This window comes from Physeter macrocephalus, chromosome 10, assembly GCF_002837175.3.
Source record: "Physeter macrocephalus isolate SW-GA chromosome 10, ASM283717v5, whole genome shotgun sequence".
Taxonomy (NCBI): domain Eukaryota; kingdom Metazoa; phylum Chordata; class Mammalia; order Artiodactyla; family Physeteridae; genus Physeter; species Physeter macrocephalus.
In genome coordinates, this window is record NC_041223.1 from 21,648,494 (window position 1) to 21,676,018 (window position 27,525).

The window sequence follows — 27,525 nt, forward strand, 5'->3', positions numbered from 1 at the left end:
GATTTTACCTCAGTATTAATGTCAAAGTATACTGAATTTCCTATTATATAAAAAAAGTATCTACATTAATCAGTTTGGAACTAATATCCATGGTGTAACCAATTATTAACAATTCTGACATTTGCCCTGTGTACACTCAGATATGCCCACAAAAACCAGTCTGTTGATGACTTTAAAAAAATATATTAAGATGCCAAATAAATCTATTTTATTATGAAATGAAGACTGATTATGAATATATTTTTATTAGACATTTCAGTACCAAATCATTACCCTCTATATAGTTGATTTATTCAGTGTATTTTTTAAAGCAAATGAATTCCACTGTAGTTCTGCCTGAAGGAAAAAATCATTTCTCCAGTTGTTGAGGAGTACTAAAGGCCTCGTACACGTTAGCAGCGAAGTCTTTCACCTGCTCCATCATTAACAGATCCTAGCAAAGACGGCAATAAAACATTACAGTTTATAAAAAGAACAGATAATCAGAATTCATTTCTGCAATCAAGCAACAAAGTTAGCTCTAAATTTTGTGGCATTAAGGCCAAAAAGAAAACCATTTAATAAAAGAAGTAGTTTTTCTTATAATAAGTTCCTGGATATGTTTATTGTTTAAGTTCTTACGTGAGGGATAGTGGATATGGTCAGTATTCAAGTGTGGCTTTGAGAAGAAGACCCAAAATAGTCTTCAAATGGATTTCTGTGTGTGTCAAGTGCTAGAAGAGTATCTGTTGAATAAATGATTACAACACTAACTATACAAGTCTAAAGGTACTTTTGCTGGAAGCTGACATGACATGATTGAGGTATATTACTTTCTAACATAGAATATATGTAGTATATCATATATTACATATACACACATACATAATCACACATATACACCTGAGAACAGGGGTTCTTAAGGGATCTATGAATGTAGATAAGGAAAAAATTACATCCTTATTTTCATTAACCTTCAACTAAAATCTAGCATTTCCTTCAGTTATGAATGTAAGCAACAAACCGATAGTATTAGCAGAACCTCTGAATTTGCCTTTAGTAGAAATCAGACATTTTTACATCATATGATAGACAGTTGTGGAAGTTACATGAAGTGCCATTACATCTTGTTATTTAATGCATGAACAAAGAAGCAATATTGCTATATCGTAAATTTGATTTTAAAAAGTATTTTAAAACTGTATGCAATTGGTTTTCTTTAAAACCTATGTATTTTACAATATGCATTTACAGGCATTATTCTGAGGAGGCGTCCATAGGCTTCTCCAGATAGTGAAAGGATCTATGACAATACAAACCCTTAAGTGCCCTGTGGGCAGCAGAGAAACAAGTGAACCTATCCTTTGTGTTCTCTCCTAAGCATCAGAAAATGCAAGTGAGCTTAGGTAAGTCTTGATCTCACAAATTCAAGGTTAAATTCTCTGAATACCACGTGGCATTTTAACTCATAGAAATCATAGTTAAAAAAATTGGTGGAAGTCTTGTCAATTAATGGTCTTGTTTATAAACTTAATCTACATCCAGTCACACTAAGAAAATTTACTAAGCATTAGTATCAATGATGTTTTTACTAGGTTGAAACCTTTTGTCTTCATTCTCAATTATACAGACTTTAATTAATGTAGTACATAAATTACTTAAGCACCAAAGCTGGTGGTGTATTACGCTCAGCTGTATTTCCCACTTGTCAAGATGAACAGCTTACTGATGGAGCCAGAGACTTTATGAAAATGGAGAAAGATAAAGTTAAGGCTTAAATGCCAGAAGTTATAACTTTTTTTCCTCACACTAATATACATGTAAAAATTAAAAAAAAATAAAGAGAAAATTTAAAACTAAGTTTTTAATTAAGATTTTTTGAGCATAAATTAAGCTTAAAATTAAGTGAAATGAGATCAGCCTTATTCATTCTTTCTTCTGAAATATGAATGGCTAATTCTCATGGGTGAGAGGAGGACACAGAAGACTGAAGAGAACAGTGAGGAAAAGTAGCATGTTAAGGACAAGCTAATGACACTATACAGAGAAAGGAAGAATTACAACCCATAGTCTCAGGACTCTTCATGTCCTCAAGTAGAAATCCACAGAGATAAACGATACTGAGAAGATACCATCTTTACACTTAGGCCTAGGGTCTCTTCTCAGTGCACATTATGGCAGTGGTTTGCAACTGAGGTGTACTGCGAGTAATTTATTACTTGTTATACAGCTTCCAAGTTTGCAAGTGACTCGGAAAAAAACCTATGGGTTCAAAGTTGTCCTTTCAATAAAATCAGTCTTACTCAATGTATTCTAAAATGCTTTCCTAAGAAAGGAGATGGAGTTATAGGTAGTCTAATGAAAAATTTAAATAACCTACTGAGTATGCAGTTTTTAATGAGCAGATTATTGGTGCACTATTCATTGTTGTATTTATTAGCTATTAAAATGCTTTACTTTCCCACAAAAATTTTAAATTTTTCCTCAAAATGTGAGGAAGTAGTTTGCTGATTTGCCTCAAGGTTCAACTCTTCTATTAGCACAGCTTAATGCAAAACAGTAACACTGTAAATTCAACTGACCACTAGAACGTATTTGGACTAAAATGTAGTCTAACACGTGTTGGACTATAACATGGAGAAAGGTATTCCCAACCTCATAAAAGTGCCATGATACATTATTATTCTCATGGGTCATTCTACCACACTCTACATGTGGTTTCAAGTTTTTGGTTTCTTTGAACAAATATCATAGAAGAGAAATGTAATTTTATGTTGGACAAACAGGACCACAACCAAGAGTACAATCTGTTTTTAATAGTACCCCCAAGCTTTCCTCTTACCTGAACAAAATGACTAGGTGTTTCACTGCAAACTGAATGGATCTGTCCATTTATTATTGGAATTATCTTAGCTAAAGGCAGGCTGACACTGGAAAGACTGAAAAATCATCACAGTTATAATTATTTTCTGAAATTATCTTATAGGAACTTAATATTTTAATTATAAAAGTAATAGTCATTGAAAAGTACTTATAGAAATGTATTAATAAGAAAATAAAAACCACACATAATTCTACCACCTAGAAATAACAACTGATGTCAACTGACATCACAGTTAATTTCTTCCAGTAATTTTTTATATATACATATCTATACTTTTTGTGTTTTTAACACACAACTATAACCTCCCAAGCAACACTTGTTTTGCATTTTTATTCACAGGTTATAATCATTTTCCCATCTCATTAAAAGTTCTTCTGAAGTTTTTGTCTGTTTTTTAATAATTATATAGTAATCCATCCTCTAGCTGTGACAATTTATATCATCAGCTCCCTACAGTTGGGCATTTAAGTTTTTGCCTACTATTCCTTAATATAAATAACTTTTTGTATTTACAGTAAATTACTGGGTCGAAGGGTATGAATGCTTTTAAGCTTTAAAATGTATATTGCCAAATGCTCTCTGCTTCTCTAACAGTTTATGAGGATACCTGGTCTATCATGCCTTCTTTCTACATCAAGCATTATCTTTTTCTTTAACCTTCATATGTCTGATAGCTGAAAATGGCATCTCACAGTTTTGGTCTGTATTTCTCTTAATTACTAGCAATGTCAAATGTTTTTTCCTCTACTTCAGTGAACTGTACTGTCATCTAGTCAGCTGAGTAAGTAGGAAACCTGGGATCATCGGTACTCTCCACAATCCTCAATATTTCTTAAATGTGTCTACTTTTCCCCATTGCCAAACCTATCCACACTAAGCATTATCTCTTCTCTAGACTACAGCAATAACCTTCTAACCTGTAAATGCTCCATAAACATTTCCTGGATGAATGAATGAATGAATGTTATGCGTGACTATATATATAATGACTGTTAAATAATGAAACTACTTTTTGTGTGTGGGTTAAAGACTTGGTTTATTACATAAAATATCACACTTCATACATTTAAACCTGGGACTACACTAAAATTTTCCTTTTAAATACCATGAAAATGCTGAAGCTATGGTATCTAACTAGTATGCTGTGCTAAGATTTGAGGGAATGCTTAAAATGAAAAAAGTGGAGAGATTTATGCATTTCTGAAGAGATCAGTCATCATTCTCCTTCACAGTACCCTTTGCAGCATTTTTCTTTCTGAATTTTTAAATTTAATTTATTTTTTATACAGCAGGTTCTTAACAGGTATCCATTTTATACATAGTAGTGTATATACGTCAATCCCAATCACCCAATTCATCCCACCATCCCACCCCACCCCCCGCCACTTCTCCCCCTTGGTACCTTTGCAGCATTTTTCAAAACCTGTCATGATTTTTGTTTGATGTATCTCTTTATATGTTAGTGAATCTGTCTTCCACAGACATTGAAGACAGCACTACCACACAAGGTCCATGTGGTTTCATGCCTACCTCACTCACTGTATTATCCTAGCACTTTGTAAAGGGCCTGGTGCAGTGTGTGCTCAAAACATACTTGCTGACGCGATTAACAAAAGTTTCATTCATCCATTGCTATGTCCCACCCCCAATGTCCACTTTCCCAATTCCACCTTCACAAAGCAATCAAAGTGATCCTACAATGTAAATCCCACCCTGTCACTCTCCTGCCACTTTTCTAGTGGCTCCCCAGCATTCTCAAGCTGACAACCATAACCTGTATGTGCTGAATTCTCCAACTTCATCTCACACCATTCTTTTCCTAGCGCCATCCTTTCAGCTACCACACTGGTCTTCCAGGTCCTCGAAGTGTGCTGTGGTCCTCCTGTCTTCGAAGTCTCTGCGCTATGCCTTCTGCTCTGAATGTCAACTGCCTCACTCTATCCAAGACCTCACCTTTTTGTTCTTGTTCAAATTATTTCCTTGCAAACTCTGCTTGACTTTCCATGTTTGTTCAAATACTTCTATTATATGCTCAACATTCTTTTCCTATATAACACTTATCATAGTTTATGCAATTATGTTTACTGTCTGTTTCTCCTACTAGATTGTAAGATCCATGAGGACAGAGACTTAGTAAAGTATTTGATAAATAGCAGATGTTCAATGAACAGATTTTAGATGAATGGACAAATTGGTCATTTCTACATGATCTTTTGTGAATTATGTTTGTGTCTCTGACCATCTCTTTCTTTGGGTTTCCTTCCTTAACTGATGTATATATAATGCTATTAAGCTCTTTATATGATGCATATAATTTGCAAACACTTCCCCCAACATATCATTTGCATTTAATATTGATTATAAAGTTAAAACTTGCTTGATCTTTAACTTTTAAATTTTACCGCCAAACATTATTTTATTCATATAAAGTTCTTTACTTTCATTCTTAGAAAAACTTTCTCCATCTTGAGATCAGCTAAATATTCACCTGTTTTCTATCACTTCATTTATGTTTTGATTGTTTAAACCCCCTGGTTTTTGCTTTTGTTTTTGTTTTTGGCTATAAGTATGGTACAGAAAGGCTCTAACTTTATTTTACAATTACTCATTTTACAATGACTGTCTTACCGTTATTTACTAGATAATACATCTCTTCCTCACTTTTATCATATGCTATATCTTGTATATTTTAGAGCCTGTTTCTGGATTTTATATCCTATTTCACTGATTCATCTATTCCTAGTAACATATTATTTGAGTAACTGTACCTTATAATACATGTTCTATAGGGAAAGTATTCATTGCTCTACTTTTTCAATAATTTCTTGAATATTCTCAGTCCTTTATTCCTCCTTTAGTACTATCAATTTTTCAGGTTCAAAAATAACAAAGCAACCACTCTCTAATCCTCAGTGGATTTCGATGGTACTTTGACCACATTTATAGATTAATTTTGCGAAGCTAACTTTACAATTGTTAGCTGATTCTCTTGGATTTCTAAGTATAAAATCATGTCACTTTCATATAACAATAACTTTTTTCTCTCCCTTTCTGAAACTAATGTCATTTTCTGAAGATAAGAATTTAACTTAGAAAATCAAGAGTCAACTAACAGTTTATTATATAGTAATAAACATTCAGTAAGTGTCTCTTCGCAAAATAAATATATAAAAATCACTGGCATTCCTGAATTTGGTTCTCAAAACTGTCTTTTCCTAGTCTTACTGCACTAGTTAGAATAATAAAATGATGTTGAATAAATATGTCAATAGTGACCATCTTTATACTGTTTTTAATTTAATGGAAATAATTCTAGTGTGTTGCCATTAAGTATAACATTTGCTTTTGATTTCAAATATTTTATTATATAAAAAGGATTTTTTATTTCTAGAAGAGGTTTTATCAGTAATAAAAGTTATGTTTTATTGAATGCTTTTTCAGCAACACTGAAGATGATGCTTGCTTTTTGTCCTATTAACTTATTAATGTTATGAATTAGTGTAATAACTTTCTTAATGTTTAAACTTCCTTGCATTCTTAAAATAAACCCTAATTAGTCACAGTCTTGGAGAATAACTAGAAATTCCAGGCTCTGATGTGAGACAAATGTGAGTGAACATCTGGCTTTACTACTCGCTAGCTGCTTGACCTCAAATTATTTAATTTTTCTCTGTCTTAGTTTCCTCACCTGTGGCAAGAGGAAGATACTAGTACTTACTTCCTAGGGCTATTTTAAGAATTCAATGAGATAATGTTCTGAAAAATATCTATCATACTTGTACGTAGAAAAAGAAAACAGAAGTACTGGTCACTATTATTATTGCTATATATTTCTGGATTTCATTTGTCTATATTTTATTTAGGATTCTTATATCTATATTCATACTTAAAGTCTGTATAGTTTTTCTTTTACATCCCATGTTTATCCATCATATTTTCTATTGTGTTGTTTGTGATAGGTAAACTTTTAATATTATATATATATGTTTATATATACACATAGATTATATGCACATGTTGTATATATAGTATATACATAAATATATACATATGTAATATATACATATATACATATATATGTAAAATTTAATGTTTTATTAGTTTACATCATTTTTCTGTTGATTCTCTTGAGGGTTCTGGATTATTAATTGTAGCACACATAATTAGTGATATTTTGTCTCTTTGCCAATAGTTAAGTATAAACACTGAGTACTACAGGAGTGATAATGAGTACTACAGGAGTTCAGAAAAGACTATCAATGGCTGATGTAATTGTAACATAATTTTTATAATTCTTTAGTGTACAAGATCAAGTATTTGTTTATATTATAACAACTATTACAATTCTTATAACTACTCAGGAAATAACTAATACTTCTGCTAGGTAGAGATTATAGTGAAATTTTGTTGACTGGAGCACCTTGATTTAGGGAGTATTTTATAGAGGCTGAAATTTTTTTTTTTGATAATTTAAAGAACTGCTAAAAAATTTTAGGATGATATTTAAATTGCTTTCGAAAATAAATTTTATGACGCTAGGCATTCCAAACCCTCAATGTTAACTGCAAATTATTCCTTTTTGTATAATAAAGATGGGTCCCAGAGAACTGGGCAAATAAAATAATCTTGCCCTGTGTATTTGAGAATTAAATTGGACATTGCACATACATACTGCACATCAGTTACTGTTACCCCTAATTTTAACAGATGAGTTTATAGTCAGTTAACATTGATTTAGTACCTATTATTTTCTGAATTTAACTTAAAAAACTGCAAAAGAGTGTAAATCCTAATAGGAGATTCAAGGTGCTCATGCTGAGATGATAAGAATATAATAAAACCATAAGATACCTTTTGGCAGTGTGAATCCATGACTTAGGAACAGTTATGATTAAAAATCACTACCAATTGCACTAACTAAACATTCCTAATCCTACAATAAGGGATGTAGAACTAGGAGATAATTCATCAAGTGGGAATTTAGAACAAGAATGCTTGGCTGAATTATACAGGCTAATTATGGCTTATAGTACTGGAATAATATAAGAGAAAACATTAAAACTTAAATAACATTTTCAGTTTTGTATTCTAAAGAGTTAAATCTAAAAAGCCCCAATAATTGAAATTTGGTCTATAGAAAAATAGTTTCACAACTTAAGTACTTTATATAGTGGCAAAATTTTTGGACGAAATGAAAGTTTTAATATTGAATACTGAAAGAGCTCCTCCTAATGAAGGAGTCATTGGTTGAACAGAGTTTAATTTGTTGAAAAAACAAACATTCAAATTTATCCTCTAAGATATTTTTGTTACCTGGAACAAAAAATAAACACATCCAAAAGCACTATTTTATTAGAACATTCTTTAGACTGATAACATTCTTTCATGACTTCTTACCTATTCATGGAGTTACCGTGTTGCAGGTCCTGTTCAGTAGGTCGAAAGAACTCAGCCATATTGTCTAGCAGTCTACTAAATCCTCGGTTTAGACAGGTATTCAAAACTGTACTAAAATCTGGACTACACAAAATAAGAGGATAAGTTACTTTTCAGATTTTCAATCGAAAAGGACACAAATTCAATAACCATGTGGTTACCTTTGACAGCCACCAACATTTCTAGTCACAATTTAATTTTTAGACTAAAACACTATAAAAATATATCAAGGAGTCAATCTTAAAAGTTAAGCATAAAAAGTGAGCTTTTTATTTAGCACAACACAATGAGAATATTCATGCATTTTGCTAGATTTTCTTACATTAGGCAGCACTTTATAAGTGTATTTTTATAAATATCAATAAATAGTATTACTTTTCTTGAGGAAACACTTGAAGAGGAATCCTCTTACAGTCACAGATTCTTGGTTTGCCTTATATACTCTATCATATCATCCCAGTGAGACAGAATATTTTATTAACATGTACAACAGATGAGGAACTGGATACTTGAGGGATGAAGAAATCTGTCCAAAGGTTATGTAATTAGTAAATCTGGGAGCCAGAATTTGAACCCAGGCCTTTTTGATCTTAAAGTTCAAGCTCTTTTTGTTACATCATGTCAGTACCTCACAAAAACTCTTTGATATAAAGAATAATATATGTATGCTATGAGAGTTAGTTGAACAGATTAGTTCTATCTTCGACATGTAGAAATCTCAATTCAACTCATGAGAGTGGAGGGCTAGGGCTTTAAGTTTGGGAATCACTAACATACAGACAGTAAATTAATGGGAGTATATAAAATTGCTTGGGGCAGCTGAGGATGAAATAAGAACAAATACCTAGAAAACACTAATATTTAAAGGAAAGGCAGGCATAGAGGAACCTAAGAAGAAATGATCTGAGAACTGGGAGAAAAATTAGATTTTTCATTGAAGCCATAAGAGAAAGGAATTTCAAGAAAGCCTTGATCAACAGTGTCAATTATTAGAGAAAGGCCAAGTAAGATGAACATTACATGTTGACTGGATTTGGCAAAAGATCACTGATGACCTTTTTCTAGAGCTTCATGGAGTGGTTTGAATAAGAAAAAAGTGGAGATCGCTACTGTAGAAAGTCAAGGGACTAGAACTTGAGGAATTCACATAGTAGAGTCAGTAGCTGAGTTAACCTAAAAATTTGCTGATTTTCTTCAAGATTATGAAAAAATATTATAAACAAAGGATATAATTTGTCCAGAAAACAGAACTGGAAAAAAACTAGAAAAAATGATCTTAAATTATCTTTAATTGAAAAGAAACTTTGATATTTTAATCACTTAAGATAAAGTGGATGGAACTCGTATACCACTAAGATTTTACAATGATAGAACTACCTCAACGGGTGTAAGTGGCTCAACCAAGGTTGACCAGATAATAAATAGGACAGCCAACCTTGAATCTAGGTCCTCTCGTCTTCTAATGCATAATCTGATGCTTTTTCCATTTCTAACACTCTGGCTCTCTTCTGGGTAATTTAAAATAGTAATACTCAGTTTAGGGAGGATGTGAAATTTTTATCACTCAAAGATTTAGGAACATTACAGACTATCCTGAAAGGGTTAGGGGAAGTAGTTCTCAAAATTGAGTATAGGTGTGTGTGCATACACATTAGCATGTGTGTACATGTGTCTACACCTGAGGCCTAGCTGGAGCTGGCTAGCTTTGGCTGCCGAGAGCATCTTTACCCAACTCTCCAAGTCAGCACTGAGTGACATCAAGTTGGTAGTCAGCACTGCTGTGGCTACAATTTGTTTCTGGTCTTTTTTCTTTACAGGGCTGGTTGTTAACCATTTACCACTACACACTGAGCATATGAGAATCACCCTTGAAAGCTTTCCTCAAAATATAAATGCTAACTATCTTCCAGTTCCTTAACTAGTATATCAGAGTCTCTAGGCTAGGAAAGTAGGTGGGGGCAAGGCATGGGTATCCTAAAAAAAATCTTTGCTTCCCTCCCCACCCTAATAAGAGGACCATTAGTTTAGGTAGGGAATCCTACTTAAGGCAGGGGAATAGATTTAAAATTTAATTTTAACAAAATATTATGTTGAACGTTGTTCAAGAAAAACTATAAAATGGTCATAAGTACATTCAAAAAAGAAACACATGCTTTCTGTTACATGCAGTATACATACCTTTCCAACATGTCTCTAGTTTCATTGAGTAGTTTAATAGTGGTCACATCTCTAGGAGAAAGCCCACAGGCCTGTGAAATTAAAAGGCCACATTTCAGGGTTTCAAATATTAGCACAGGGTTATGATGAAACAAATCATATTAATAAACTCAGGAGTTCAGGAAGTCTCAAAGTCTATGTTCTATCAACAATCAAAAAATGGTAAACTCAAAAAACTATAAAGGTTCATGTACACAGGTAAGTAGTATTTAAAACATGAGTCACAGTAAGAACTTTGTTTATCTGACCCCTCTTGGACACATTTCTAGAATATACTTACAAAGAAAAAAATAGTCTTTGAGATTGCAGAGGCCAAGGGTTTTTTTTCTTTGATTGTTAAGACATTTTATCAGGATATGTATGTGTCTTTTCTCATCAATCTAGTTTAGTCTAAGGCTCTGTGTGTCCTTTCAATCTGAAGTTGCAGGTTTAAATGTAATTCGGGTAAGATTTGGTCTATCATCCCTCTCTTCATCTGTTCTTTTGAATCATTTTCTTTTTTCATTCCACTGTTGAATTTTAAAATTTGGAAATTGCTTTATTATTCCAGAAAGCTTTTTAGATGCAATAATAGTATTCGAGATTCTAATTTGTAAGTAAGTTTTCTCCTGTTTCTTTCATTAATTCTGTCAGGTCTGTTCTGCTCATTCAATTTAGCCTCCATCTTGTAGTTCACAGGGTTTCCTCAGATGGTTTGCAATTTTTTTTGGCCTATTCATGAATGCAGGGTCTCTCAGTACCCACAAACATCTATCTCTGGGGTTTCTGGGGAAGGGGGAAACCGGCAGGCAATGAAAAACATGGCAGTCTTTGTTCTAACAGGGCCTTTACGCTAAGGTATGGCATAGGGGCCTCTCTGGTCTAAGACTTCTCCAATTGTTAAGTGAGAGATATTCTTCTCTCAACTGCAAAGAATGGATGCAATCCACTTAGGTATAAAATTTTTTAAAAATGAGGTCTATAACCTGTAATCTTTGGCATTTTTATTATTCTTAATCAATGAATAACTTAAATCACAACTGGCTGGGACACACCAGTGTATAGCAACACCATAGTTGATAAATGTTAGATTAGGCCTTCTTTGTTTCTCAACTGGATGACTCCTTCAGTCCATTCAGATACTGCCATCATTGATTCATCTTAAAAGCAAATGTGGGGCTTCCCTGGTGGCGCAGTGGTTGAGAGTCCGCCTGCCGATGCAGGGGACACGGGTTCGTGCCCCGGTCCGGGAAGATCCCACATGCCGCGGAGCGGCTGGGCCCGTGAGCCATGGCCGCTGGGCCTGCGCGTCCGGAGCCTGTGCTCCGCAACGGGACAGGCCACAACAGTGAGAGGCCCGCGTACCGCAATTAAAAAAAAAAAAAAAAAAAAAAAGCAAACGTGATTGTGGTACTGGCCTGATTAGAATTTGAAATGGAAATTCAGACTCTTTATCTTGGCACACAAAGCTCTTTAGGATCTTGCCCCAACTACCAGCTTTATCTTCTGTTACCTGACCTCATACAGAAATGCTCTAGCCAAAGGAACTGAATTTGTCTCCTGTGTTCCCCAGGTGTAATGAATATGTCTTACTCATTTTGTATCCCAATCACACTAGTGTCTGTTGTTTCTAACTAGAAGTCAGTTCCATTTATAGTTTGTTTTCTAAATTAATGAGGTTTTATTTAAATTACTGAAATACATGTCTTTCAATCACTTACCGTTCAAGAGACTCAGAAATCTAAATTTTAAGAGATAGTGAAAAAAAACCTTAAAAAAAAAGAGTAATTCGTTTGGTTAAATGGTTATGAATTAAGCACCTGAACTGCTAATGGAGTTTCTTCATCTGGCATCATATAATGGCACAATAAAGATCTGGATCCATCATTATTAATCCAAGAAGAAGATTTATGTTGCTCAATGAGATCTCTGATTTCTTTCAGTTTTTGCTCCAAGTCCAAAAGGGACAAAGAATGTTTAAGAGAAACACTAGAAAAAGAGAAAAGGGAATTGGGATAAATTGAAACCATACAACACATCCTATACACACTCTTACCCTAACAGGTTACTACCTCAGATCCTGTTTCAACCAGTCAAACCTGAAACTGCTGACTGTGAAATCACTAGAGTAGATTAAGAAATCAGCTACTAGGTCCAAATTGCAGATTTCACAAGAAAATTCCCACTGTATGAACGGGAGTTAAAAGCCTCAGACACAGATTTTTAAAAGCAGGTCTTTTATCTCATGACCCAAATGTCTCTGGTTTGTTTGGAAATCAATCAATAAACAATGAAACACTAAATCTTTTCCCTTAGTATGAAAAGGTTGATACTGATAAAGAAAACGGATTCTACAATGTAACATCGCAGGGCTGTGTCCGTATTAGGTTAAGAGTTTCGCAGACCACCATTTGTCAAATCACTAGCTTCATTAGAACAATTCTAATTTTTCTTTTATTCATCAGAATCAGTAAGTCAGAAAAGCCAAAGCAAAATGCCTTACCTCCCTAAAATCTTCTGCACAGCTTGTTTAATGACAGTGATCAATTCTGTCAGGCCTATTAAAGCAAAAACAAACATAAAAGCCTTGTTCACTTTTTCAATTCCTCAATAATACAAATGAATGAATCAGAATTAGTTTACAGGTCATGAATAAGAATCTTACCGTCTCCAAGGAGGTGTTGAATACTTGATAAATATTGCTGTTGGACATCTGGGGGGGCAAGAACTGTCTGTATAAAACATAAATAAGGTACCCAATATTATTAGTAAATAATAATATTTTCATTAAAACTTGAGCTGAGATTCTTTAGGACCTGGAACGACAGGAAAAATACTATTCTTTAACATAACAAAAAGCCTAGCTTCAAAATATGAAGAATAATAATGCTAAAAGTTTATAATCACATGAAATAAAAAGATATTTATTCTATATGAATTATCATGATAAATAATATTTGGTTAAATTTTGAACCTCTTGAAAGAAAGGGCAATATCTATTGAAGTCTATTAAACTTACGGTGCCATTTTTGCCAACTGCTGCATTATCCAGGTAAATATATCCACCAATTATGTTTAACTGGACTCTCAAAAGAACCACCAGCATGCAAGTACTGTACACAGCTACAATACTTCTTGTGAAACCTTTACAGAGAAAAGAAAACCACTTGGTACTAATTATTAAAATACAAACGTGTAAAGTCACAAACCATTCCTACAGTTATTTTTTCATAAGATGACTTTAAAAATACATTTGTAATTGTTTCAAGTACAAAAATATATCAATTCAAAGCATTTCATAGTTTATCTGCTTACAAAATGTTTACTGTAAATTAGGAATGATCTCTTAATTGAAACAATAACAAAAAAAACCAATAACCAATATATTCAGTTAAGGGTTATATAATATTAGCTTAGAAAGGAAAAAAAGAAAGGACTGGGAAGCACTAAGAGCTACAGCCTCAGAACTCAGAGCTGTCCAGGGAGCTAGTTCTGAGTAAGAGAAGAGGGCTGAGCATGGAAGAGCTCCAGCCGTCAATGGCAGGTAAAAGAGGATAAAGGATAAGCCCATTAAAGGGCTGGAGGAAGGTACACAAAGACAGGGAAACACCCAGAGACCCAGCTAGGAGAGCGTGTTCAAAACAGAGGAGAGAGAAAGGTGTTGACTCTTGTGGAGAGGTCTAGTAGGATGAAAATGTCCAGTGGATTCAGCAACACAGAAGTTACTACTGATGCTTGAGACATGTGCTTGGGTGGAGATACACGACTGGAAACCAGGCTCTAGTATGTCAGAGAGTGAGTAGGAGTGAAGAAGGAAAGAAAGGGAATGTAGAAATCTTTTGTATTATACAATGGATGTGAGAAAGTACAATAGCTGAAAGGAAATACAGGGTAGTACAAAAGTTTAGTTCATTTTCAAATAGGCAAAGTTAAAGCATGATTCAGTTGATAAGGATTAGTTGAATGGATACGAAAACACAGGAATAACTGACAGAGTATGAAGTTCTGAGACATGGAGATATATCTATTCTAAGGCAGCTTTTTGCTACAAATTTTTATCACTAATCAAAGTTTGCATACAATATCAAAGTAAAGTTACTATCTGGGTTGGAGTAAAAACTTCCTTCAAAGTATATATTGTAGATATCAGTATCTAATATGCATATATGTAGTCTAGGACAGGTTTACATATTACCATAACAATAATAATACCCCACCACCGCTAACATTTATTGAGTAGTTTCTATGACCATTGATCTACTTGCTTTATGAGAATTATTTAATCTGACAAAAACTCTATGAGGTAGGTAAAGAAGAGTTACCCACATAATAGAGTACAAATATTTCCCATTAAAAATATTTTAAGGCTGTGCTGTTACACAGAATACATAGGCTTACTTATTATCTTCAGATCCTCCCATATGTCTAGCTTGTTTGAAGGCCTAAAGAAAAATATCAGAAAATATGAAAATAATAATATAGGTAATCTAATAGAAAACTTTGAACTTTACAGCTCTATACTTAATTATATTTTATCACAGGATAACTGCAGAAAACAAAGCCCATAAAATATAGTAAAAAACAATGGTAATTTCAGTAACTGATAATAACAACCACCTTCACTAGTATCCTGGTGTATATCCTTCCAGTCTTTCTCCTCCTTCTGAGCATATGCATATGTGTATTATAAAATCATACAGGAAAAGCAGGAATAGTATTTATTTCTTTCCCTTATTTACTGTTTTATAAATGATGCAGTAGGTTCTATAACCCTTCAAAGGTAAGTAATGAAGTATTTTTTGTTTAAAAGTATCATTACAAACACATGCATTTAAATGTGTGTTTGATGTGTTTCCACCCACTGTAGTTATTATCCTTATTGATGCTCAAATAATGCAGTAGGTTCTATAACCCTTCAAATGTAAGTAATGAAGTATTTTTTGTTTAAAAGTATCATTACAAACACATGCATTTAAATGTGTGTTTGATGTGTTTCTACCCACTGTAGTTATTATCCTTATTGATGCTCAAACTGCCCATCTCTGACTATTGTGGGACTATTCAGGTTAGTTCCTAAGTCCTTTTGACATGACCCCTTTAGTCGTTGACGACTTCCTTGCTTTCTGACATAAAAAGCTGTTCTGGGTTCACCTTGTTCATTTCTTGCTGCAAACCTGAAATCATCCATTTCTCTGAGAGTCCTGGTTCCTAGTAGTGGAAAATGGTAGTCTGAGACTGCAAACTTTGATTAAGGATGTTCATTGCTACTGGGTAGGTCATTATTTCTAAGCCTTTTCAGTAGACTAAGCTAGCAAATATCAATATATGTATTTATTTATATGAACATATATTCAAAGAAATAAAATACATCATGAATTCATATTGATACTTCTAATTCAAAATTAGGACCACTGGGTTTTTTAACAATCTCATTTTTCTTACATCTGTATTTCTTTTTGCCCACACTAGAAATCAGTGAAACTAACATAATTACTAATTTGCTTCATCCCTCACTCTATGGTCTCAGAATAGCAATAGCAACAGTGAAAAGAGTTTAAGATTTTTTTTTTTTCAATTCTGTATGCTCTAAGAGTATATATCCCACTAAAAACACACAGTCAAATTTCTATTTTAAAGTCACTTGGCATAGTTTCTGTTTTTGTGATTACAACACCAACTAGATACGCATTTGGGTTAATTTCATTTATTTTACTATCATTTTTTAGACATCGCTTTTTAAACACTAAACATAGTTTTATAAATATGTAAAATATTTATATGGTTCCAAACTCAAATTTATACAACACAGTATATTCAAAGAAGTCCATTCCTACACACCTTTATTCTTTTTCCTCTTCATAGGTAACTATTAAAAAAATATACTTTAACTTCCCATTGTTTTGCTTTATATAGGCAAATATGTATATATATTCATATCTGCCCCCTTAGATAAATGGTGGCATACTATACACATTTTCCTTTATCTTTTTAAAAAATATAATATATCCTGGGGATCATTCCATAATAGTATAGAGATAGCAGCCATCTTTTTTTAAAAAAACCATGGCACAGTACTCCACTCACTGTGTGTATATACTATGTGGATGAAGTTCAGGGCTTTTCAAATCACCTTTGTGGTAGGACCAGGTTTTTTTCTTATTTCTAATCTGTCACAGATGAACAGTTTGGTAAAGTACAATAAAAATGAATTACTAGAAAAATGAAATTAAAAAACCACAAAGATACAAAAAATGCAAATCCCATATTCTTTATAATTATAATCAGACAATGAGGTACCATTACAATTGTGGGATATTACTAGCTTCTTATCTTTCTTTGGCACTGGAGAGACTGTAGAGCTTCAGATATCCCTTTCCTAGATGGCACAAGTTTGGTAGATACATGGAGAAAATCCTACCAGGCCCTGGTGCAACCTTACGCTACTGTTCAGGCCTTGTGGCAGAACACCATATTTTAGGTGTTTTAGGGAATCAATCACAATTCAAGGGTTAGGTATTTTAATGCAAGTAAATCACTTCTTTTGAATGTTATCTAAGATAAATTTCAAAGTGATTCGTATAGAAATTCTAAATGAAACAAGATAAGAAAACAGTGGTTCCAAAATTTTAACACAGGAAGTGCTCAATAGCAGCAGCCTGTGGAAGGGCAAATTAGGGTATCTGTCTTGAAACTGTACTTATTTGGCATGATTTTGGTGGGACAGGACTGAATTATAGCCATGCAGGACATTTCTTCATGTTGACATTCACCACTATCAGACTTAAAAGTAGATTTAATTGAGTTATAAGATGAGACCTAATGTACAGCACGGTGAATACAGTTGATAATAATGCTTTCGTATACTTGAAATTTCCTGAGAATAGGTCTTAAGTGTTCTCACCACACACCAAAAAAATGGTAACTACATGAGGTGATGGATATGTTAATTAGCTTGACTGTGGTAATCATTTTTAATATATACATTTACAAAAAATGAAAAAAAAATTCACCTTATCTGTTTTAAAGATTCTGATTCCAAACCTATGTAGAACAGAGGAAAGTACTTTCTAGGCCAAGATTCCTTTCAAATGATTTGTCTGATGGAAACCAACTCCAAGTTAGATACAATCAGACTCTTTAATATTACCAAAATATGTTTAAGAATTAAACTAATCCTTTCAAAGTGTTCTATCCGTCTTGTGAAGAAGGATGTTTAAGATCCTTTGCCACTGAAACTACATTGCCATTATCAATCATCAATAAGAATGCCAAATATTAAAGGCAGTGATGGCTGTTTATTTGCTACTATAAAACTGATAAAATAAAGACTATCAAATCTTTCATTTATTTCTGATTAGTTATTATCACAGTTTAAGGAGAAAATTAACTTGCTTGACAGGCTTATATGAGGCTGGAGTTGACTGAAAACCAATACAAAAGCAGTCATAAGATTGGAGGCCTTACTTTAATCACATTTTGTAAGGGCTCAAGCGTCTCTTTATGCAAATACTTTTCAAATGGACATTCTCCCCTCCCCCAGCCCCCAAACTGCAAATAGTTAATTTCAAATCAAAAGAAAGGAAAGAAAAAATAACACGGAGATGTTTAAAGAGGAAACAGGCAATGAGGAGAACTGCTGTGCATCTTATCCTTCCAAGAATTTAAGAAATTCTCCTGTGTATAAAGAAAAGAGGGCTCATGCCTTTTCTTTAAAGCTATCCAGGATTACCCATCATTAATCCCTTTGCTCTCTAGCCTCCCACATTTTCTCCCCACATTTTGCTTTTACTTTTTAACCACAGACTAACCATAGTATGTCTTGAATTATGACAATTTATTTCATCGAATTCCTCCTTTGGATGACAAGGTCTTAGAGAGAAAGAGACCTTATCTTAATTACCTTGAATCCCCCAAAACACAGGGAATGTGGGGCCTTACAGGAAACAAGGTTACCAAGAAAGACTCCCACTTATGTTTAATGTGTGTGTTCCTGTGTTGCTTTTATAAAAGTGTATTCACTTATTTCATTTGTCTTGCCTTCTCAGTAAGACGAAAACTTAAGGCAATTAAAATTTATTTTTCTATATGTTTCTTCTTTATATAATCACATGAACTAATTTATAAACCAAACCTTACATCCATAAGTAGTAGTAAAAGTGTGTCAGCCTCTAAGAATCATGAAACTAAGGAAAAAATTCTTATCACTAGCATTATACTTTAATCAGATTAAAAAACCTAATCAGTTGGTTGAATGAGGGAATATCTAGGTTATGCCTTTTTTAAAGTAGCTTTCTTTAGGGACTGTCATCATGTTATTGAAGTGCAGAGTTGTAACGTTGCGTGGATTATGGACAATCAATAATATGTATTTAAAAGCTGCACTATTGCAAAACGGGTGTATTATCCAGGTACTCATACACTTTTCTTTTATTGTTATTTGATTTTTATTTATTTTTTTAAATTTATTTTTATTGTTGGCTGCATTGGGTCTTAGTTGCAGCACGTGGGATCTTTTGTTGCAGTGCGTGGGCTCTTTGTTGTGGCGTGTGCGTGGGCTTTCTCTCTAGTTGTGGCATGCCGGCTCAGTAGTTGCGGCGTGCAGGCTCAGTAGTTGCGACGCGCAGGCTTAGTTGCCCCATGGCGTGTGGGATCTTAGCTCCCCGACCAGGGATTGAACCTGCGTCCCCTGCGTTGGAAGACGGATTCTTAACCACTGGACCACCAGGCAAGTCCCTGTTACTTGATTTTTAAACTTTGTTTTAGCCACTTAAAAACTGTTATGACACAATTTGCTTCAAATCCATTCCAAGTTGTATATTTGTTTTCTAATAAAAAAATTACAATTTATACCCCCATCCAAAAAAAGTAAACAAACCAATTGTATGTAAATTCACTGTTATTTTGGGAGGTATTATCTGACTACTGAAAATGTCTTCAAAGAAATTTTCCAGCTTGCTGGGTAACCTGCCTGAGCACTAAATTCCTATTTGCAAAATGGAGTTAATAATATCTGCCTCAGAAGCAACCTAAGTGTCCACTGACAGATGAATGGATAAAGAAGATGTGGCACATATATACAATGGAATGTTACTCAGCCATAAAAAGAAACGAAATTGAGTTATTTGTAGTGAGGTGGATGGACCTAGAGTCTGTCATACAGAGTGAAGTAAGTCAGAAAGAGAAAAACAAATACTGTATGCTAACACATATATATGGAATTTAAAGAAAAAAAATGGTTATGAAGAACATAGGGGCAGGACAGGAATAAAGATGCAGATGCAGAGAATGGACTTGAGGACACGGGGAGGGGGAAGGGTAAGCTGGGATGAAGTGAGAGAGTGGCATGGAAATATATACACTACCAAACGTAAAACAGATAGCTAGTGGGAAGCAGCTGCATAGCACAGGGAGATCAGCTCGGTGCTTTGTGACCACCTAGACGGGTGGGAGGGAGACGCAAGAGGGAGGAGATATGGGGATATATGTATATGTATAGCTGATTCACTTTGTTATAAAGCAGAAACTAACACACCATTGTAAAGCAATTATACTCCAATAAAGATGTTAAAAAAAAAATCTGCCTCACAAGGATACTGTGGAAATTAAATGGGAGTAATGTATCTAGCACTGGGCCTGGCACAAAGAGACACCCCAGAAAGAGCACTTTCTTTCCCCTGACTACTGGAGGATGATTACAAGGAAAATGAATATCTTTCCATAGGCCACAATGATTAAAATACATTTAGTGAAACCATTCCCCTCCACCCTCCTTCTTGTTCATTAAAAGAAGAAGCCATTTCCTTCTGGAAGTCTTCTCAAACTAACACAGCACCACATTAAATTACAATACTCCAATACATACTACTCTCCACATGCAAGGTCCTATGTATGAAAGTGCTTTGTACACAGTACACTGTCATGGTAAGATAAATTATCATTATCATATATTCATGTTATATTTGTACTTCATTTTGTTAATGATATAAAATGTAAGTTTATATGCTTTAGTTACTTAAAATGTATGTTCACATGCTTTAGCTAGTACGCTGTAAACTCTTTAAGAATATTAAAGAGTTAATATTTAATATTTAACATTACTGCCGCTTCACAACATCTGGTTCAGGAACACTTTCCCTAAGTACTCAATAATTAAATTTCTGAAAAAATGTCAGGGCTTCCCTGGTGGCGCAGTGGTTGCGCGTCCGCCTGCCGATGCAGGGGAACCGGGTTCGCGCCCCGGTCTGGGAGGATCCCACATGCCGCGGAGCGGGTGGGCCCGTGAGCCGTGGCCGCTGAGCCTGCGCGTCCGGAGCCTGTGCTCCGCGACGGGAGAAGCCACGGCAGGGGGAGGCCCGCATACCACAAAAAAAAAAAAAAAAAGTCAAAGTGACGGAAGATCTCTTCATATGAAAACCAGAATACATACAAATATTGTCACCCTAAATACTTTGCACATCAAGGTAGAACATAAATAAATGGATAAAATATTAATTAAATGATATTGTAAGTAAATATTTTTTTCTAAATGAGCTTATTATAAGCTCTAAATAGAAAGAAAAATAAGAAAACAAAGACTTTTGAAAAGTATTTCAGTTACATTCTATAAATTTTCAGTGCAATGTATAAATGAGAATTGCTGTAACTTGCATTTACCTGTTTTTTAGCAGAGCTGTAAGGCTCTCAGAATTGAGTTGCTGCATTAAGGCCTCTCTCAGTGTTGGAAGCATGGACAGCACTACAATACAAACAGAAAATTAAAAAGGTCACAAGTGATAGGACTGCCCTCACTGAGAAATGCACATTGTTTTAAGCTATATGACAGGACTAGCAACTAGCAAGGGTTGGTAGGGAAGGTCAGGGCTTTCAAATTATTATTAAGAATAAAAACCAGTTACATACTAATAAATCATTTATCTGCTCACGTGAAGCAAAATTATGCATATACATGTTATGATCATAGTGATGCAAACAAGTACACATAGAAGAAAGAATGGGAAGAATTATTCCCAAATGTTAACAGTATTGGTCTTTGGGCTACAGACGATGGATAATTCTTTTTTTTTTTTTCCAGATCTTTTACAATAAATGTTTATTTCTGATTCAATAAACTGATCTTTTGTCTTGAGCTATACTTCTTGCTTCACATATTTTTTTTTAAACAGGACTTTTTATTTATTTTTTTTTAAATTAAAAAATTTTTTTTTTTGCGTTACGCAGGCCTCTCACTGTTGTGGCCTCTCCCGTTGCAGAGCACAGGCTCCGGACACACAGGCTCAGCCGCTCCGCGGCACGTGGGATCTTCCCAGACTGGGGCACGAACCCATGTCCCCTGCATCGGCAGGCGGATTCTCAACCACTGCGCCACCAGGGAAGCCCTTGCTTCACATTTTATTTCTAATTTTAGAAAACATTTATTTCTTAAATACTACAAAGCAACAGGCATCTGTCACAACCTAGACAAAAGTGCATCAGGCTAGGAATTAAGAGCTGCCGAGCTGTAGTTTTGGTTTTGACAATGGCTATTGTTCGAATACCAACATGAAGATACAATAAGGTATAATACTCTATAGAAAAAAAAGGCTGCATGTAATTTATGGGGGTTACTTTATTTATGGCTCTATGCATGGTATAAGAAATGTTGGTGAAATGTACATACATAAATTTAAAATGTATTTCTAACACTAAAGAAGTAGTGATAACAAAATGAAAAAATATCAAGAGATTACAAATGCCATATTCTAAAAGGGAAAACTTTAGTGTGTGAGTTTTACTTCTTGACAAGGCAAGATATTAATGACAAGATCCATGTTATTTTTTTTCTATAGAAAATTCAGCTTTTACTCTAAACATTTATTTCAGCGCTGCATTGTGTAGCTTCAGCATATTTCCTCAGGATATATGATTAAATCACCTAAGTTGTTTAGACCACTAACTAAAGTAGCAGCTCAGTCAATGTAAAACGTGGTTTCTCTCTTAGTGTCCGTGGTATATATATCTAGCCTAAACACGGTATTTTATCTTACCAAGAAAGAGCAACACCAGAGTCCTACATTCAGAAAAAGTAGTAGGGAACGTTAAAGATTATGTGGTATGACAACATGATTTAAGAGGAATCTCTTCAATAATTCTCCTGAGAGATAAGAGCTTCTGACTTTCCACTTCAGCATACTCAACCAAAGACAAGGCTATTCTTCTCTTCTAGCCATCTGTACTAACACTGAACAAATATGTTTCTGTATTGAGTTGAATACAGCTTTCATGTCTTGCTTTAGCCACCTGGTCTCCATGATAAACATCCCCAGTCCAACCACAAATCATAGGACAACCCTTCACCAGCTCTGAATCTGTGTGACCCTGAGCAAATTATTTAACTTCTCTGTGCCTCAGTTTCCTCATCTGTAAACTGAGGGTGACAGTGGATCTACCCTACAGGACTGTTGTGAGGATTAAGGATAAAAGGCATTAGAACAGTGCTTCCTTACACATGGAAATGCTCAGTAAGTTAGCTCTTTTTATTATTATCCTTACTTGGCTGCTTCTGACACATGCCAGTTTGTGTCTTCTGAACATGTGAGAGGCAGAAATGGACCTCTGCTCTGACTACCACAGAGCATGTTATAACTACCTTTGAGCTGAACCACAGACTTTATTACTGCAGTCTAAGATTAAATTAGTATGTCCAGAAGTCACATCATACTCTGGTTCATAACAAGCTATGTTCAACTAGAATTCCCAATCTTTACTCATACGTCCTGCTTTTAAGCAAGCTTGGATAATTCTGTATCAGTACAACTGACTTTTAATGCAGAACAATTCTTTTATCCCAGTCTAGCACTTAAACGGGACTAGACTATTTTGCATCCCCAAACTTCATTTGTGGTATCAGTCATGCATCCAAGCATTGTGTCACGTGTAAAGTTAATAAGCACTTCTCCCAAATCTTTAGTAAAATCATGAAGGTGGTGAAGACAATGGGCAGGGCCCAGAAGCATGCCATTAGATACTATCTTTCAAGTCGGGGCCAACTTCTTGGGTTAAAAAACTGACTATATTTACCTAAAAGTACTAAATTTTTCTAGTATGTCCATTAAATCTTATTCAAAAGAACAGAAATTTAATTACATGATTTGTAAACCCATTATCAATACATATCAGAAAGCTAATTTGGAACTGTTGTCAGTGAACCTATGTTTTGGCTCTTAGTGGGCACCGCATTTTAGTTTTAACTGCCTATATCAGCTATTTATTCATCTGAGGGGTGTGATGGTCATGGAAATGTGCCACTCACATCTTCTGCTGGGAGGAGCATAATTAACTGAGAGCTCCAGCTGCCACCCCTCTGGATCTACATTGCTCTCAGCCAATGACAGTGCTTGAGGGGGATACTAAAGCAGGCCGGATCTCGAGGGACTCCTCTACCAGGGAACTTAGGCTTGAGGACTCCCGACTGGCCTGCCAAAACTTTCTTAAAACCATGCTGTAGTCAGACTCTTCTTACCTAACCTTCCTTCCTTTGCCCATTCGATTCACGGCTGTCAGACCTGTGCGGTGGTCTAAGGCTTTCCTTGCCTACTTCTGCTCCCTCCTCTTTATTCTGCATGGGTGTGGTTCCCGCCAGTCAGTCTCCCGCACATCTAATCCCATTTTAGCTGTGCTTCCCAGAGCACCTAAACCGACACAAGGGTCCATGTCAAACTAAGATGTATTGTGAGATCCCAGAAGTTAGCATTTTTCATTTTTTGAAAATTTGAGCAATGACTGGAAATGTACTGTTCTTAAACTAGTGGTTACCAGTGGGGAGAGGGAAGGGGGCAGGGGCAATACAGGGGTAGGAAAAAAAAAAGGATTATTATGGGATGATATGAAATCATGTATGTGAAACTTTTGAAAACTGTAAAGCACTAAAGAATTTAAAGAATCTTTCATTCAATTAAAAAAAAAAGAAAAGAAAAAAAAAGAAATGGACTGCTCTTATTCTTTAAAAAGTCATTAAAATGTCCGTGGTAGTACCACTACATTGAAAGCTAAATATTGATTTAAAGAATTGTGTAATTTTTAAAAAGTTATCAGTTACTGAGTATTTATTATGTACCAAGCACTTTATATGAATTACCACATTCTCATAAAACATTTATGAAGTAGGTTTTATGATGATCATTTTATAGAGGAAAGAACTAGATTTAGATTTGCCCAAAGACACACAGATATTACAAGGCAAAACTAGGGAACGGAACAAGATCTGCCTCACCTTTGGGCCTGTGCTCTTACTTACTGTACCTTATCTGAGTTGCCATTTTATACAGCATTTATGATTACTTTTTGCTTTATAGATTGAAGTATTATTATTTCAAACATTAAAAATCATGGGACTTCCCTGGCAGTCCAGTGGTTAAGACTCTGCGCTGCCAATGCAGGGGGCACATGTTCAATCTCAGGTAGGGGAACTAAGATCCCGCATGCCGCACGGCACAGACAAAAAAAAAAAAATCATACTCTAGCTGAAATGGAATGTGTCTCTTAACCTTCTTTTTTTAAATAAATTTATTTATTTATTTATGGCTGTGTTGGGTCTTCGTTTCTGTGCGAGGGCTTTCTCTAGTTGTGGCAAGCGGGGGCCACTCTTCATCACGGTGTGGCTCACGGGCTCTAGAGTGCAGGCTCAGTAGTTTTGGCCCGCGGGCCCAGTTGCTCCGCGGCATGTGGGATCTTCCCAGACCAGGGCTCGAACCCGTGTCCCCTGCATCGGCAGGCAGATTCTCAACCACTGCGCCACCAGGGAAGCCCTCTTAACCTTCTTAATCCCAGCCTCTTTATCAAATGAGACTGAACTAAAAACAAAATTCTTCCAATCTTGAAAAAATATTCTACTTTTAAAATTGAACAAAGAGAACCTACTGTTATAAATTTTTTTCTAAATTAATTGTTCTTGAAAGAAATGGTAGAAAAGCATTAAGCTTCAAACAATAACAAAAAAAAACAAGTTTGACATGGATTTGAGAACTAATTCTTCAAGGAGTTACGCCAATTATAACATAACACCTTGTTTTCTTCAAATATGGGCAGCTGATTTTGTTATAGCATCCTCCCAGTAGGTTTCTAGCTCTGGAGATTAAATTATTACCACTGATTAACACTGAGTGTATACTATTGTGTTAGACTTATAAATCTCTAGGTGCCTTGTAAATGTAAGAAATTCTTTACTATGACATATATGGCCCGATGGCATCAGGCCCACTCCTGCAGCCCTGTCTCCTATCACTCTTCTTCCATTGCTCATGCTACTCTAGCTACACAGCCTTTTTCGCTATTTCTCAAATATGCCAAGCTTGTTCCCACCACAGGCATTTTGTATGGCTCCCTCCATTGTACCATTTAATTTCTCCTCAAATGTCACCTCCTTAAAGAGGCCTGACTCCTGGTTGCCCCGACTGAAAGAGCACCCCACCCCTCACAAAGCTCACTCTCCTGTAAGCAGTCATCACTGCCTAAAGTCATTCATCTGTTGTTTATCATCTTTTTCTCTCACTAGTGAATAAACTCTGAAGGTCAGGTGTTTTTTTTTTTTTTTTTAAATTGTTCACCTTCTGTTTCCCCAGTGCTGAGTACTCTAAGTATTTGCTGAATGAATAAATAAAATGAATGAACAAGCCTCTATGTTGCATATTAATTTGCATTGATTTTCCAAATCCACATTAAATGATGTATTTCAGTTAGATCATGTAAATACTTGCTAGATTTATCATTTTTGCCTTTTCCTCTAACTTTGGTCCTGGAGGTATGTAAATTAATATAAACCATCAAGCAACTCTATACATGTATAAATAGTTCTCTTTGTCTTACCTGTCATATTGCAAGTCCTCTGGTTACTTTCAAAATGATACTGTCGGCGTGCTTGGGCAATGTATTCTGCAGCCTCCCTTTCTTGTATTTCTCTGATTTTCTTCTGTCCATATTTCCCCAGGATATATACTCCTAAAATTATTTTTTAAAACAAGTTAGTATATTAATGCAGTTAATTAGAGTATTAAAAATTCTAAACAGTATTTTTAACCCACTTTATCCAAATATGAGGCTTATATTAGTGAAAAGCTAAAAATTACAACTTTTAAGAACCTAAATTAAAGAACTGTTTAAGAATTGCAACCTGAAGAGAAGGAAAAGGAGACTGCCATTTTAAAAGCCAATGACAGATGGGTACATAAAGACTAGGTCTAAAGAAACAGAAAGGAATTAAATCTACAAAGTCAGGCAATGCCTTTAATAGTGAACTGGAGATATTCTAAACGTATAGCAAAAGGGAACTGTTTAAATACATTATGGTCTAGCCATACAATGGACTCTTACGTAGCTACTAAAAACTACATTGCTAAATAGTTAATGACTTAAGGAAACATCCATGTTATAGTGTTAGAGGATAAAATAAGATCCTGGAAGTTTTGCTTTTTAATGTAAGTAAACATATATGACAACAGATGGATTTTAATTTCTTACATATATTAAACAATGATCATTGCTAAATAGTGGGATAGCAGGTGATTTTTTTCCTTCTGCTTGCTTCTCTATGGTTTACGCATTTTCTTCAATCAAAATATAATACTTTTTAAAAATATAAGAAAAAATTTAAAAGGAAGAATAAAAGAAAGGTAGGTTGTCAAGCAGACATCTAAAACTAGAAACTTAAGTGAAAAAGGGAAGGTGAAGAGGGTACAAAAATTCCTAAATTATGACACTACGACATAAAAATATATGTGGAGTCTTGCGGCCTGTAATTTACTTTAACACATTTCAGTATAGACAGTATAATATAAAATGTGCAAATTTGGGTAATACTTTGTGGGCAGTCAGTTGTCCTGACTGGGAATGTTAACACTCCAGCATGGTTAGTTAGCATTTGATCAAAAGCCATATTTCAAGGTGTAAGCACTTCAACTAACCTAGCAAAATGAATATCAGAAATGGCTTTTCACAGATTAAATGACTGGTGTTTAAGATACTGGGTTAGCTGAAACATTTTAGTAATATTCATTTGA

At 34.8% G+C, this 27,525-nt stretch overlaps 1 protein-coding gene across 2 annotated transcripts in view; it reads right to left on the reverse strand.

Moving 5' to 3' along the window:
- Positions 1 to 218: 218 nt before the first annotated feature.
- The window catches only part of PEX3 (peroxisomal biogenesis factor 3), a 34,272-nt gene continuing 6,965 nt past the window's right edge, over positions 219 to 27,525 (reverse strand). For both annotated transcript variants that reach the window (XM_007114314.4, XM_007114315.4), the window contains exons 2-12: positions 26,336 to 26,467; positions 21,149 to 21,230; positions 14,894 to 14,937; positions 13,515 to 13,639; positions 13,161 to 13,227; positions 12,999 to 13,053; positions 12,316 to 12,484; positions 10,478 to 10,548; positions 8,261 to 8,383; positions 2,822 to 2,918; positions 219 to 433 (exon numbers count right to left, since the gene is read on the reverse strand). In XM_007114314.4, the coding sequence (XP_007114376.2) occupies positions 350 to 433; positions 2,822 to 2,918; positions 8,261 to 8,383; positions 10,478 to 10,548; positions 12,316 to 12,484; positions 12,999 to 13,053; positions 13,161 to 13,227; positions 13,515 to 13,639; positions 14,894 to 14,937; positions 21,149 to 21,230; positions 26,336 to 26,467 (1,049 nt within the window). In that variant the 3' untranslated portion in view covers positions 219 to 349. The remainder of the gene's footprint in view (positions 434 to 2,821; positions 2,919 to 8,260; positions 8,384 to 10,477; positions 10,549 to 12,315; positions 12,485 to 12,998; positions 13,054 to 13,160; positions 13,228 to 13,514; positions 13,640 to 14,893; positions 14,938 to 21,148; positions 21,231 to 26,335; positions 26,468 to 27,525) is intronic.